Raw genomic sequence first — 15,282 nt, forward strand, 5'->3', positions numbered from 1 at the left:
TTAACACAGGGCAAAGGACAAAGTGCAGCTGGGTGGAAAGGGGGGATCAGGAGGTGAGCAATTAACACACTCGAATCTGGAGCTGCAGATTGGAGCGAGCAGCAGTCTGATAGTTAGATAAACAAATACAAGTGCCCACCCGCACACGCGGGACAAAGGAAGTTGGCAAGGACGTGCGGAAGGAAGCTGCTCCTGATAAGCAGCGGGGATAGCGGGGATAGCGGGTGCGAGCGAGACGGTAATTCAAAGCCGAGTGAGATGCAAGGTAACATGCAAATTGACAGACAGGACGTTTGCCAGGACATGGGCAAACACAAATACAAACAAAGCACAGATAGATGCTGATGGAGGTGGGATCGAAGGGAAACGTCATCGCATGAATTGCATTAGTTGCACTGGACGGACGGACGGACAGACGGACGACTTCGTATTCCACTTTGTTTTTAGGCGGTTCCGAAGCGGGAGAACTTCCCTATGCAAATATGACAGCCACCCCGGGCATTGTGTGCGGCGATGACTAGGACGATAAAGTGTCAAATTGCTTCAATTTAACGCTTCATAGGGGAAAGACCCCGTGGAAAACCAGCTACCAGCTGGGGTGCAGATCACGGCGACTGACGGGTGAGTTGGCCACGCTGGACGATTATGACGGGTTTCTCTTTTTTTTTACCGCTCCATACTACCAGGTAGTCCGTACTACCCATTGTTCCCATCCGTCCATTGTTTGCGCTTGTAGTTGATCCTTTAGAAAAGTCAAAAAGGGCTTGGAAATATCCCTTCTACTTTTTTTGATATTCGTGTTTATTTGCAGAGGTGAATTGGATTGTCAGAAATGGGCTTTCATTGCTCTGATCCTGGAGTACTCGTAATTATGCGATGTGAATAGAGGGAACCATCGTAAACCGGAACTCAGCTATTTAGGCAATTTGCTTTATTGAAAACGATTCTATCGTGTACAAATATGATGAATAGAAATTTTTTAATTATGTTTGAGTAAAGGGGTTCAAACGGGATCTGCGTTCTTACAAAATATTTTGAAAAAATAATGGGTATGGAGATTATACGATTTAGGTATAAAGGCAATAGATAGGATAGATTTGTTTCGAGTCTGAATAAAAATCTAACCATTTTTCTATAATATTTCATTTACTTAGAATTATACTTAATATAAGTGTTCTGTTTACTAACAATAATACCTAGCTGTTCTATTGTATCTATGACATAGTTTACATTACCGCGTAATGGGCTTTGTAAGAATTATATAACGTGGCAAAGTCGGGGTGCTTACATGACATGATTTCCAGTTTTCTAAGGAGAAGCTCACGTTTGGTTTTTTGTCTCTCAGAATGTCCTTCCATCAGCTACACCCCAACTTACCCTAGGAACTCAGATGTGACTCGCCGTTTCCGGGCTTACTCACTCATTTCATTTTGCCTGGTTTATCCCTTTTATGGCTTGTTCGGGGATTTACATTATTATCTGCTTCCGAATTTCGGGCAGTGTTGCCTGCGCAGCGACGCTGCCCTTGTCCATGTTTATTTATAACTTGCAATTGTAATTAGGATTACTTTTTACTTATTTGCACAGTTCTTGGAGTGCCTCGCCAAAGGACAACAAAGCCCAAGGACGAGAGTGCGCCACTGGCATAAAAAGCATATTTTCCCATTTTTACTTCGCGCAGGCTTTCCCAAAAACACCGAATGGAGGGTATCTAAGTATTTGTCCAGACGGCTTAGTGGATAGAAGTCCCCTGCTCACTGCTCTAGTTAATGGGATGCTTATGTTGGTATTTTGATAATGGCAGCAGTTCTGCGTAATAAGAGGAACTGCTGATATTGTGGATTTGTGAGGAAACCACCGTTGGGCAGGACACTGCATGAAATAAAAAACACAAATATTTACCCTTGTAAACGAAATTAAATAGCTCGACTTTCACCGTAAAGGTTTCATAATTAACTTGTTTGATTTAAGCATAGTACTTTTGCTTACATTAGTTCTGGACCAGTTAAGTGGTTTCAATATTAAGTATTAACCCGTATCTGATAGATTTATTTTGCATTTATAGTAGGAAAAGCGATAAGGCAACGAGGTAATTTGAGCTATAAATAGTTGTATACCTAGCACTTTTGTTAGGCCAGGCACGATTGTTTTTGACGGATATATGGGGCAAATGCGCTAATCATGCGCCTAACCCTCGAATTTATCACACAACCCAGGGGAAATTTACATTACTGAGGCGGCCGAGTGGCATACCATTTTCCCAGTGGGAAAGCTCCGCTAAATCCTAAAAAATGATGGCGAGTAGTGCGGGGTCGTGGTTCGTGCTCAAAACCCGATCGCCGTGATTAATGAAGAGGCGCATGGTCCTAAAAAACTCAGCGCACCACGGCAACTCGCCAAATGACATTTCGGGAAATTAGTATGAGAAATTAACAAGTGCTCGCCATTGGTCATGTCGGCTTAGTGGAACAGATTCCCATTCCGGGCACACGGCTAATGTGTGGACGTAATCCGCCGCTCGGTTCGCCGGAGTCACCCGTGGTTCTTGGTTACAGGATTACCATGGCAGGAATATTAGCCAGAGACGGGGAAAGCGGAAAAGAAAATGGTCCGTATGACCTCCGTTTTTACGGGCCACATTAAAATTCAGTTTTTTTTTTTCAAGAAGCTTGGCCCGCTTGAGGTTTCCACTTGCTCTAATGCTTATCTTCAATTTGCCGTCGACCACATCACACTTTTCACTTACTGCTTCCTCTCCATTTGTTATTTTTCCCGTGACGTCCTCGAGTTGCATCGATGGAAATCTTTTAAGCCGACCCCGGCATTCGACATCCCCTTGTCCTTCCGTTGGTTACCAAAATGTGATTTAATCCATTATTTGTAATGCTGCCTCTCATTTCCCTTCGCCCCTGTCGCTTTGCCATTGCACTTAATCGCATATAAATAAAAATTTTCCCTTTTCCTTTCACATTCCATTTTGCATTGTTTCCACAGCGCCGTATCCGTATCTTTTTCCTGCTCGGAGTTCCTCGCGGTCCAGCCAAATCATCCCCGGCTTTTCGCATTCAGTCCCAGGTGTATTTGTTTGATTCATTGCGTAGTTGTTGCACAGAACACGCGTGCATCCCCTTCTCTACCCCAACCCCAAAATTTTCCACCCTGCCACGGTTGCTGGGAAATGCATCATGTGCGCGACGTATGTCGAAATTGCATGCCCCTTTTGTTTTTGCTGTGTTAGTGTGTTGATTCGCAAATTAATGTAATGCATACTAATTCGGTGATCGATTCGACAGGGTCGCAAAGTTACATTGTTTATTCAAAGCGATTTATTTAACTCATAACCATTTGCATTATCGCACAAATTGTTTAATTCGTGTGTAATTTTTAGCGTTTAAAGCAAAGTTTCTATAATTGCCTATTATCATAATCGAAAGCACTGCGTTATGATACCCTTTCCATACCAATATTATATATACATATGTATACTGAAATATATCATCGATTGTGCAGTAAATTGTCGTTTTAAGTTTGATAAGCTAGTGTTTTTGAACATCCTGAGTGCAAAGGACATCGAGTGTGATAGATCGAAAGTCTGGAAGCGTTGTTCCTGGCGGGCTGCGATGATTTTGCGGCAACAATTAAGTTTCCACATGAGCTGGCCTTAATATGAAACTGATTTTCAACATCTGTTTTCATTTTCAGATCTGCTCGTGCTCATGACCAAAAGGGCAATGGAGAGGAAATCATACAGACGCCGTCACCCGGCTGGTCGCGTCTAAATTTGGCATCGGAAAAGTGTCAGAAGCCATAACTCCAATCCGTGCCACTCCGCGGATCTCCACAGCCGCACTCCTCAACCCGTGGCACGTGTAATTCGCCCTGCCTTTTTATGTCATTTACCCGCTGCCTCACGTCCTTTGGTGTCCACTGGGCCGGGTTGGATCCATTTTTACAGCGGCGTTAATTAGCCGCAGCCTCTTGGATGTCTGGCTGGGCACAGCTGCTGGGGTTGCTCCGAGAATTCCCCATCTCAAATCGACTATCTAACAAGATGGAAATTATATGGGTATAAATAGGCAGTAATAACTGAGGACCTGAACAAACAGACTTAAACACTGCAAGTACTCTTTAAAACGTTTGATTAACTTAACTTCTACATCGAATGCTATAAGTGAAGAGTTATTCAGTAGCGATTTGGCTCATTAACTTCTACTTTGGTTGGGTTTCTGATACACTTAAAGCTATATTCTTATATCTTATAGATATCTTTATTTTTACTGTTAATGAGCACAACCTGTTCCACATTCCATGCCTTAGGTAGCCGAAACTTACTTACTTAGCCCATTTAGCTGACTCCACGCCCTCGCCTTCGTCCTGGCCAAAACCCACTGGTCAGGGCTAATCCTTGGAGCATGTCAGACACTTCCACGTCCAAAGTGTCGTACTCGGTCGGCTGTGTAGCTATAAAGTAGCCGACTCCGAGAAGTTGGGGGGCGTGGCAGTCGGGGAGGCGTCGCCGGCGACAAGTCGCCAAACACTTTGGTTGCTCATTAAAATTCATCCACGCAGATTATTAACATTTGCATCTAATTTGCATTCGTAAGATACATGGCCGACAATTATGCGGCTATGGCGAACGTATCGGAGGCAGGGGCGTTCGGGGGGTCAGAGGTTATGGGTTAGGGGTCGAAGGCGAAGTGAGGCCTCTGCGCTCAACTTATTTATGCATACGTTTCCAGTAGTAAAATGTTGCCACAGCCACGGCGACATCCACATCCACAACTACAACTACAAGTGCAGCGGCAGAAACAGGACACACACGCTCACACGAGCAGTTGCAATAATCGTATGCAAGGAGGCTGGGTTCAACGAGGTTAAGTGCAATTAAATTATCAAATTATTGCCAAGTCTTAGCTTGCTGTTTATAATCTGGTAAGTCAGCAATCCGCCGACACCCCCTTCCCTCCGCCATCAACCAAGCAGCTTGGGTCATAAACTGGTATTAGGCAAAGTTTCAATTAGTTGGCGCTAAGTGGACTCTTCAGGTTCGAATTTCAGACAATGGCCGACGTCATAAATTTGCTGGCGAAACTTTAATCATCGGAGGAAAATCAAACTGACAAGTTGTTTGAGGGGGTGCAAAGTTGCGCAACTCCAAGGAAAAGCCGAGTTAACCACACATCAGGCCAATATATTCAGTGTAGGCTCTATTTCCCCAGAGTCCTCAAAAACACGCAGTTTTGGTTAGGCGTTCAATAAACTGCATGAATTTTGCACAAGTTTGTGGTGAGACTCAATTTTAATATGGGAACTAGGGTTAAGAATTTCAAATAGTTGCTGCTAATCAGATTGCTCCTTAAAATTGTCCTCCGGGGAGCGAAAAGCTTGTTATCCAAATTAAAATAGGAAGTCCAGTCTTTTGTCAGGGGAATATTAGTTACTAATATTAGTTATTATGGTTTATACCAAGAGTTAATGGTGCCAACTCACTTATGATGACTTCATAATCCCATTAGCACCTTGGCTTGAAATATCATTTCCCAACCAAAACCCACATTTTGCACCGGGCTTCCATTTGCAAATTGTTACCCGCCGCCGCTCAATCGAAAGCATTTTAAAGTCATTTATTTCAAAATGGGTCTGTGCATCCCCAGCTGGACTCAGGTGGGCAGAACTTAAAACCCAAAACACGTAAGACAACCGACCTGCCATAAAAAATTCATTTGACTTAAAAACTTCTACAGACAGAAAGTGTACAGGAAAAAAATGAAGAAAAAAACGAAAAGTGAACACGAGGAGGGTTGTGGTCGAAATTGATATTAAGTCAGGCGGCGCGTGTCCATTACACGCATTTCGCTTTGAAAGGGAAAGGGAAGTACAGGTATACGAAAAGGTATATGAATTAGAGATGGGAGTATCTCAAATTGTCAGCTAATAGTGTTAAATAATACGTTTTTATAGATAGTTAAGTATTAACTACACTCAAGTTAGTGACACAACTTTCGAGCGGTTCTCTGGGGATAGAAGCTCTCTAGTTTGGTGTCCTGGGCCCGTCTCACGATTCTCGAACCCAATCACGATCGCATCTCCAATTAGCGGAAGACGGGGCTAAGGACAATACATATTTCCAGCTAAACTGACAGTTTTAAGTCACGTGCCTTCTCCTTGTGCGCGGCATTTGCAAATCAAATCAGGCAACTGAATTTACTTAGACCGCCGAGAATCGGGCCAAGCCGCGCGGAAATTGTGGTCGGTGGTTCCACTGCCTTCGATGGGGATGTATGTATGTGTGTGTATATGGTTAGCAGGGGCAGGAGGAAACGGAAGTGCTGGCCTGGTGCCGGGCTGAAAGTGGCCGCCACTCCACGCCCGCACAGTCGAAATCCCCTCGCCTTGGTGCCGCTTCTGGTCGGCGTTTTGTCAAAAGCAGCACGTGAACTATTAAAATCACTTAAGTCCCATTCACGTCACGTTCTCGACGCGAACCGAAAACTTGCAACCGATTGATATAAGCGATATCTATGAGTGTGGCTGCCCCATCGGCATCGCCACGCCAAAGAGTGGGAGTGAGATAGATGAACTGACTGGCCAAAAGTTCGATAAAGTTGAAAATTTGCATATTCTGGCTTTAAACTTCGAAACGAATGACTCGCACTTGATGGGTTGAGAATGGGAGTATAGGTCAAGTTTAAATTTTGGGTATCAAATTCGCAGCATTAGTATTGATTTTCGTTTGGTATTGAACTCGACAAGTTTATGAACTGACATTCATTTCATACAAACCAATTGAGAAATCAATGGAATATGGCATAAAATCCAGTTTACATCAACATCACTTCAAATTTAACGATTAATACTATGTTGAATATTGTATTCCACTGCAAGCCACTTTGGTCCACCCTAATGTGCATGCATAATATACATTGCATATTTCGAAAAATGTCCTCAGCACTTATGTAAAACTTTTATTTGATACATAACATGTGAATAAAGAATTGTGTGCCCAACGAAACTTGATTAGAATATTTGAATACATTTTGACGCTTCACGAAATTCGCTTTGTGTGCGTCCTGTAATGAAAAATTGTGCAAATCTGCATAAAGGCAAAAGCAAACAGCAAAACCAAAGTGAAGCATGAGCAATCTGCAATGAATTGCACAAATGCTCTATGCTATATGTATGTATGTGCATGATGGTTGGTTTTGGCCAAAATGAATTTGATCAAAGCTGATTATTTACAGAGGGCAGCCGGAGTTGTTGACCCAATTCAGTGGCACAGCCGTGTTTTCGCCGACTCGAATAAATAAACGAATGTGCACATTATTCTGATTAAGATACAGATGCAATAGCAAACGATTTGATTAATTCCAACGTTATTGCTGCCCATTCAAAAGCAATAAAATTTGGTATAATGTTTTTGGCCGTATTTATTCGTTTAAACATATTTGAAGTGCATCTTTTCACCATCACTGATGGTTCTGATTAATTACAGACAAATAAATTTCCATTTCGCGGCGTGTGGAGACGATAAACATACTTAGCACTCTGCTCAGAATTTATTTTTGCTCCTGCCCTCCTCCGATTTAAATAGTTCTTTTTTATTCATTATTATTAATTACTCTGACAGTTTGTGCCTACGCTAATGAGCACCGAAATAGAATTCAGTCCATAACGCTGGCCAACTTGATGGGGAAATTGGTAAGCACGGTGCTCATCCGTTTCTTTGCGATGCCACAAGTAACTTTATTTGTCTTTCGGGCACCCACACCTTGACATGCACAATTTATGCAAATGATGCTGTGTGTGCGGTTGGATCCAGAAGGTTGGGGCAGCGGTGGGGGTAAGGGTAGGGTTCTATTGCCCGAGAGCAAACATAACCTCATTCTATATCGGGCTTCTTGGCTAATATTGCGCTGGCGGCGGTGGTGCTGTTGTTGTCTCGCTAGCGTTGTATGAAAAATGATTATAAGTGGGTCACAGGATATGCAAATTTTTCTATTTTTACGCTCAGCTTAGTCCAGCACAGTTGCAGCTGTTGCCGCCAGAGGGTGCTGCCAAGATAGATGGAGCCAGTGGGGAGCTAGCGCGATGGTGGGGGTTTGTCTCCTGTTGAGTTATATGCACCGTTGACTACTTGGCAAAAAGACATTTTGCTCTGTGCAAATGCAACGGAAAGTTGGCAAAGAAAATGGCGAAAGTTTTTACACTCTCTTGTATTTTATAGCCATGTTCCAAAGTGGAGACGCAGTGGAAAGTGTCCACCTTCTGCAACACTTTAAATCACCCAGCAGGCAGAATGGACTTTAAACTGAAAACTGCAGGAAGTCTTTAAGCAAACCGAACAATTAGGCATTTCAAATATTTTTCAATCTGTTTCGAACCTTTTTTAAAATTAACTTTAAGAGCAAGTAAGCTGATTACGCAACAGTGTGCGATAGAAATTTGATCAATAATCTATAGATTTCCCATCGGAATAGATGTTGATGAAAATCCTCATTCTAATAACTTTGCGGCTGCTTCCTGATACATGGTGGAAAGCCCTTGAGCAGTAACTTTTCCCGTAGAATTCAACAACAGCCATAAAATATATGTTTGCCCACACACACACACACACACCAGCACACACGCACACAATGGCAACATCTAATCAAAATTGCGCTTGTGGTGGTGCTGGTGACCATGTGCCCTTTAAACAGGATGAGGACAGGACGAGGATGTGTTTGTTTGTTCTGCTGATGCTCACGGCCATTTGCTCTTTTCTCGTCCACTTCCTCTTCATACAGTGAAAGTTTATTTCATTTTTGTACCCCACCACCCCCCGGGTTGGTTTATTTTCCAGTATTTTTGGTATACCTTATATCCATGAAATTGTACATGGTGGAAAGCCACGGGTCAGCTGAAGATAAAGTTCGTTAAGTTGGGTATTCTCGACTCTGAAATTGAAATGTCACAAAAACATTTTCAGGTCAGTTGGCGCAGGAGGATCGGAAATACGCAAAGTACTCAGAGTTTTTACAATTTCAATTAAATGTAGAATTCACATGAATTCTATCATATTTCAATCGATCAATCTCCCTACAAGCCATTATCTGTTAAGTCCTCAAGTCGCAGACAACCCAACTACATTCACTAAGATCTAAATCCATTTTTTTTGGCAAAATATACATTATAATAACAACAGCTTACTTCGGCTGGCAGCTGCTTTAAGGAAAGTTTAAAAATCGACCACGGCCCACTGATGACCTATCCGCAAACCCGATTGCAGTCCCAACTCACCCACTTTTCCAACTCCTTTGCAGCTTTTTCAGCTTTCCCTGCTCTTAGAGAGAATTTTTAGAGGTTTCCCTGCTTGTTTTTGCTGCTTAGTTTGGCAAAAACACGCAGCGACCATTTTTCATATTTTCATTTATAAATTTATTATAAAGCCAACAGCAACGGCACCGAAGGAGTGAAGTAGGGTGGTCTAGGGTGGTCTAGGGTGGTCTAGGGTGGTTCTGGCTGGTTCGGGGTGGGCTTAATAGCCCGCTCTGGACTGAGAGGCTCGAGGTTGGAGGTTCGAGGTTCTGCGGCTTAGAGCCCGGCTACTTTGGCATTTATTTTAAATTATAGTTGGTAGTAATAACTAATGCTCAGCAAACTGCGGAGCACTGCGAAGCACTGCGGTGCGCAGGGGATCAGCTTTCGGTTGCCATGTACATAGAAATTATAGACATTTGGGCCGTAAGTTCGCATTTAGTAGCTACCCTCTAATGACGGGTTTTCGGGAAAAGCCGTCGAGGAAAAGGAGTTCTCTGACAGCAGCGCATTTCGATATGACATGAGGCAGGCGAAAAGTTTGTTTTCTAATTAAATTTACTACAAAATTAATGTAAATTCAACAACTTCCTGCCAGCTCTGCATAATTATGAAAATTCCAATGTACGGCAGCATTGTGGGGCAAGGGGAATGAATCCTCGAAGCGGACATTTTTCGGTTGCACTAATTGAAAATTCCTCAACTCTGGCACCCATAACTGACAAGCTTTTCAAACACTCCGACTCCGAGTGGTTAAATTCAGTGGCTAAATTAAATTCAACATTAATACGATACGCACTGCGAATCGATCTTCCCAAATATGAGCTAATGAAATATGAGTGCGGAAAGTAAAGGGTCAGCCGCAATTCAAAAGCAATCATACGCCCATCATGGAAGCCCCACAAACAAGTTTTTGGGGCTTATGAGCAGAATAGAAACCGCCCAGCAGGCGAAACAAACAAAAATTACAATGCTTAATTATGAAAAGTGTTTTGCTCCTTTTGTTGGTCCTTGCGCACATGGAGCCATGGGTTAATGAGCGAGAATTATAATGAATTATTCCGTGGAACGAACAACCCTTGCGTTCGCATATGGGTCACTCGGATCCCCAAGGACCGTTCGAGGGGTGGTTCTAATGGGGCTAATCAAATATTTGACATTCGCTGGAGCCGCGTTTTCTCCATTAAATGTTGCCTAGTTTTATTAACTAAGCAGGCAATTTACTTGCTGGATATTTTGAATGTAGAATGCAGCGCATCTATCTTAATTTTCTGAAATAAGGGTTTCGATAAATCTCTCACTTAATATAGATAAAATGTCCTCATTGTGATCAAAAAGGATATGCGTAGATGCGGGTTTTCAGAAGGGCAATCTTGGCGGGAAACTGACCAACAAAAGCGCGATGTGAGCTACGCACCCAATAAATATTTATATGTGTGTGTATTTCGGCCCTTCGAGTGTGCGTGTTAATTAAGAATTTGCAGGGCAGACAGACGATTAAATGGGTACGAAAATGCGAACACGCCCACAGGATCCCACCCTTTTGCCTTCGTCACGCACATGGCAACCATTAGTTTTGTTGTTTAAGCGGAAGATAATCGAATAGATTAATGGTATGCGTAAAACTAAATACATATTGATTCGCATTGATAAATCAGTTCGCTACACTCAGTCTCTCCGACGCAGATAGCAATCTCTGAGTAAAAATAGTGGAATATAACTTTGTAGTTAAAGTGAAGGAGAGCCAAGTTTGTGCCACATTAGGTTTAAATAGATGTGACGATAATGTTGGGGTTACTAACCGAAATAAATGTATTGATAACATAGTCAGAAAATCGCAAACAAACCATTACAAACATTTTCAGTGTGATAAGGAAACCACTATCAACTCGTTCGCACTAACTACTTATAAAGTTGCGGAACTTAATTGTTAAACGGGTTATCTTAGCCTAGCATAACAAACCAAACGATGTGAGTGGCTTATCTGCGGAAGACTGATGTGACATCTGAAGTTGGCGTCTGTGCATTATCGTTTATAAAACACTACTGTTCCGTACTCTAAGTCATGGAGGCTCAAACGAGGGGCTTAAGCCCCTGACGGTTGTCACGGCTTAAAAGTGATGATGATGATGTTGGAAAAAAGGAAAAGCCATATCCTTGGCTTTCCCAGTGGTTAGGTTTTGTGCGGATGATAACAGATGCTTTGTAATCTTCCTGATTCAGACGGATCCAAAGAATACACTATAACACTATACACTAAATCTCCTTGAGAGCTATGCGATAGATATTCCTTTGAATTCCCATATGGTATATGGTTTTACCAATTTAAGCACTAGCAGCTCCTTGATTACCCCTAAATTGTTTGAATTCTGGGAATACAGTGCACATAACAATCACTTAATAGGTATTCAAATATGAAAGCAAACAAGTCACCACCTGATTGCATGGCACTCGAAGTGGTTTGATAAGGCTTATCTGAGCTTTTGATTCCGTTTAAGGCGAGACCTATTTTACTAATGAACCAGTTTACTTGCAATCGTCGTTGCGGTCAAATGGGTGGAATTTCGAGGTGCCTCGCCCTCCAGATAGTGGTTCTGATTGCCGGAGCCCATGGAGCCAATATTTTGGGTCTGTTCACCAGCCTGAGTCCATCGCACTTGGTCATCCAGATGTCGATGGCCCGGATTCTAGCCGAGAGAGGGCACAACGTGACTGTAGTGACGGTCCTAAAACCACCGTCTTTACACAAGGATATCAACCACATTCTGGTGCCAATGGAAGAGGATATCCTGCAGGCATTCGGTTCTCTGCTCGGTGGAATGACAAAGACGGACAATAGCAATGCATATACGTCCATGTTTCGATCGGTCAGACAGTTGTCAGAGACGTTCTCCAAGATGGGTGATGTGATGAAGCAGCCGTTGGTTAGAGATCTCTACGAGCACCGGGACAACAAGTTCGATTTGGTCATGGTTGGCTACTTTATGAACAGTTATCAACTGGCCCTGGCCCACAAACTGAAGGTTCCGCTGGTGTTGGCCCTTTCGAACCCGCCATCCTTTTTGGGATACTTTTTGGGCAACCCCTGGGAAGTCTCATATGTGCCGGCCATGAACATGGCCATTGAAAGTGGCAAACCCCTGGGCATTGGACACCGTATCCTCAACCTGCTGGGAAGCTTGGCACAGCGGCTGTTCATGTTCATAATTGAGTTTCGGAATGCCAGGATCTACAGGTTGGTATCAATATGATGTTTAATCAACAGTAGCTACTACATCTAACTTTTTCAGAGATATCTATGGCGACGATCCCACTCTGCCCAGCTATGAGGACTTGAACAAAAACATATCGCTCATCTTCTTTGCCTCGCATGGGATTAGCGAAGGACCCATTCGTCCCAATGTGCCAGCTGTGATTGAGATCGGAGGAATACAAGTCAAGGAGCAACCCGATAAGCTGCCACAAAACTTGGAACAATTCCTGAGCGCAGCTCCACAAGGAGCTATTCTCCTCAGCCTGGGATCCAACCTAAAGAAGGACCATTTGAAGTCAGACGTAGTGCAGAAAATGTTTAATGTGCTCTCGAAGCTGGAGCAGAAGGTGATCTGGAAGTGGGACGACCTGGATAACTTACCGGGAAAGTCCGAGAACATACTCTACTCCAAGTGGGTGCCGCAGGACGATGTCCTGGCACATCCGAACATAACGCTGTTCATCAACCACGCGGGAAAGGGCGGCTTAACGGAGGCCCAGTATCATGGCAAACCCATGCTGGCCCTACCAGTTTTCGGTGACCAGCCCTCCAATGCGGATGTCATGGTCATGCAGGGCTTTGGAATCAAGCAAAGCATCCTCACCCTGGAGGAGGACAGCTTCCTGCAGGGCATTCGAGAGGTACTCGATAATCCCAAGTATGCCACTGCCGTCAAGTCATTCTCCACTCTCTACCGGGATCGTCCTCTGAGTGCTCGGGAGACCCTGATCTACTGGGTGGAGTACGTGATCCGTCACCACGGAGCTCCGCACATCCAGAGTCCTGTGGTGCACATGAGCTACATAGCAGCCAATAACCTGGACGTCTATGCTGTGATCCTCGGAACGATTGTTGCTCTCTGCTTTATTACTAAATTAGTGTTTGGTTTAATTGTTAGAAAAATTAGGAACAATTCTACAAAGGCAAAAGTTCATCAGAAACATAAGCTCAAGAAGAAATAGAGCTAGTACTGCAAACTATTTATAACAAAAAGTTGTCCACCTCCTGCCAAATAGTTACTAATAGAGCAAGATTATAAATATTTATATTAAATTCAAATCAATTTTCATTTCGTTTTTAAAACGGAACCAAACCGGAACTATTTTTTTAATAGTATGAATTCAATATTTGCATTTAAGTACAGGGACCTTTCACGAAGCGGTATATAAAGCTTAAAGGTATAAAAAACATTTTAAATGTTAAGCATTTTTTATTCGTTTTTTGGATTTTCATATTTTAACAATTTCTTTTTCATTTTATATGTCCTCTTTATTTGGCCACACTGAACTTCAGGGCCACAAGTTGTCACCATTTGGTGTTCGCAAAAGTCATAAAATCATTTAAATAAACAAACCGCTTTCGGTGAGTGGGGCAGTTTGGGGGGATGTGGGGGGTCCTGCTGAATATCCGACCCTCCGGTCGCAGTTAAGCGCCAGTTTTTCGCGACCCTATTCCGACTTTTCCTGTGGCGGTCACTTTTGTTTTTATTTACGGCTTTCATGCTGCTCCTGGGCTCAGTTGGTGGCCAACGAGAGGTCCTATCTGCGCTGCAACTACGTGCGGCAACATATAAAATTTGCATTAAAATTACTTTGATTGCAAATTGGTCGCCCCGGCTACAAAAAATGCATTCTGCAAATCCCCGGCTCGTTTTTATGATCACTTTTTTCCTTTTTTTTTTGGTTTTTGTTTTTTTGCATTCGCAAAATGTATTCTCTGCCGTTTTTGGTCGCGTGCAGCCTATTAAAAAATATGTTTTTGCGTAAAATATTGTATTTTTAAGGATTATTGATTTTATTTGACCACCAGGGAGTGCCATTTGGCTGGCTCGTTTTGTTTTTACACAACCTTTTAAGCCCATTAGTCGCGCAGCAAAGGGGTATATTGTGGGGGTGCAAAGTATGTAACAGGTAGGAGATGGACTTTTCCACCCGCACCGAGGATTAGGGGAGTGAGCCCCAATGGACTGGCGAATATAGTATTGAATACATGCTATAACAAATCCAGATCCGAAAAGATACAATGTTGCAGGTTGTATCTTGCTATCCTGCGAATATGTTGCACCAATATTTATATATACCCATGGTATGCATGCCCCAATGCATTTAACAGTCTCCAAATTCAGCATTAAATGCAATGTCGATTGAATCAAATTAGCTCAAATGCAAATTCTTGCATTCTCTTCAGTGATAGAATGCAAACCGAGCGTACTGTGCAACTATTAAGCATATCTGCACCGAAATCAATGGCATATGTCAGCTTTAACTTTGGGCAGTTCGTCAATGCATTTATTCGATGCCTATATACCAGTTGAAAGCGCACGCATGTAACGCCCAAAACCAAACGATGCAATTTCCAATGCATAATTCATTTGCCAACAAATTGATTGGAATGTTTATGCGCTTTCGTAGCATTTCAATTTACGCACAAACAAATTTGAATTACCTACAAAGCCTGCGACCAAACGCATTCGTATTCCCACTCCCCGCTGCTCATGAAAAACAAATGAAATGCAATGCGAAGTGGTTTTTGCGAAAAACAAAGGAATTCAAATCGAATATATCCTGTATGTGGTAGCCTCGTTGGGCTCGTCGTCGCCATAATTCACCACAAAAGTAATTTAAAACCATAGGACGGACAGGCGGCATAATGCCACTCCCCCTGCTGAAGGTCGACCATCTGAAGATCGGTGATATCGTAATGGATGTGCGAATGTTAAGCAATCCAAACCAACC

General features: G+C 42.9%; 1 protein-coding gene across 1 annotated transcript; it reads left to right on the forward strand.

Annotated features, from left to right (window-relative positions):
* Positions 1-11,800: 11,800 nt before the first annotated feature.
* LOC6731186 (UDP-glycosyltransferase UGT5) lies at positions 11,801-13,646 on the forward strand. The gene is made up of 2 exons (XM_002078309.4): positions 11,801-12,529; positions 12,585-13,646. The coding sequence occupies exons 1-2, from the start codon at positions 11,811-11,813 to the stop codon at positions 13,507-13,509; spliced, it is 1,644 nt and encodes a 547-aa protein (XP_002078345.3). The 5' UTR covers positions 11,801-11,810; the 3' UTR covers positions 13,510-13,646.
* The last annotated feature ends 1,636 nt before the right edge of the window (positions 13,647-15,282 follow it).

The sequence above is a fragment of the Drosophila simulans genome, chromosome 2L (assembly GCF_016746395.2).
Source record: "Drosophila simulans strain w501 chromosome 2L, Prin_Dsim_3.1, whole genome shotgun sequence".
Taxonomy (NCBI): Eukaryota; Metazoa; Arthropoda; class Insecta; order Diptera; family Drosophilidae; genus Drosophila; species Drosophila simulans.

Coding starts and splice junctions, on each gene's coding strand:
- LOC6731186 (XM_002078309.4), top strand. CDS start 11,811: ATGAACCAGTTTACTTGCAATCGTCGTTGCGGTCAAATGGGTGGAATT. Junction 12,530..12,584: donor CGGAATGCCAGGATCTACAG/GTTGGTATCAAT, acceptor TAACTTTTTCAG/AGATATCTATGGCGACGATC.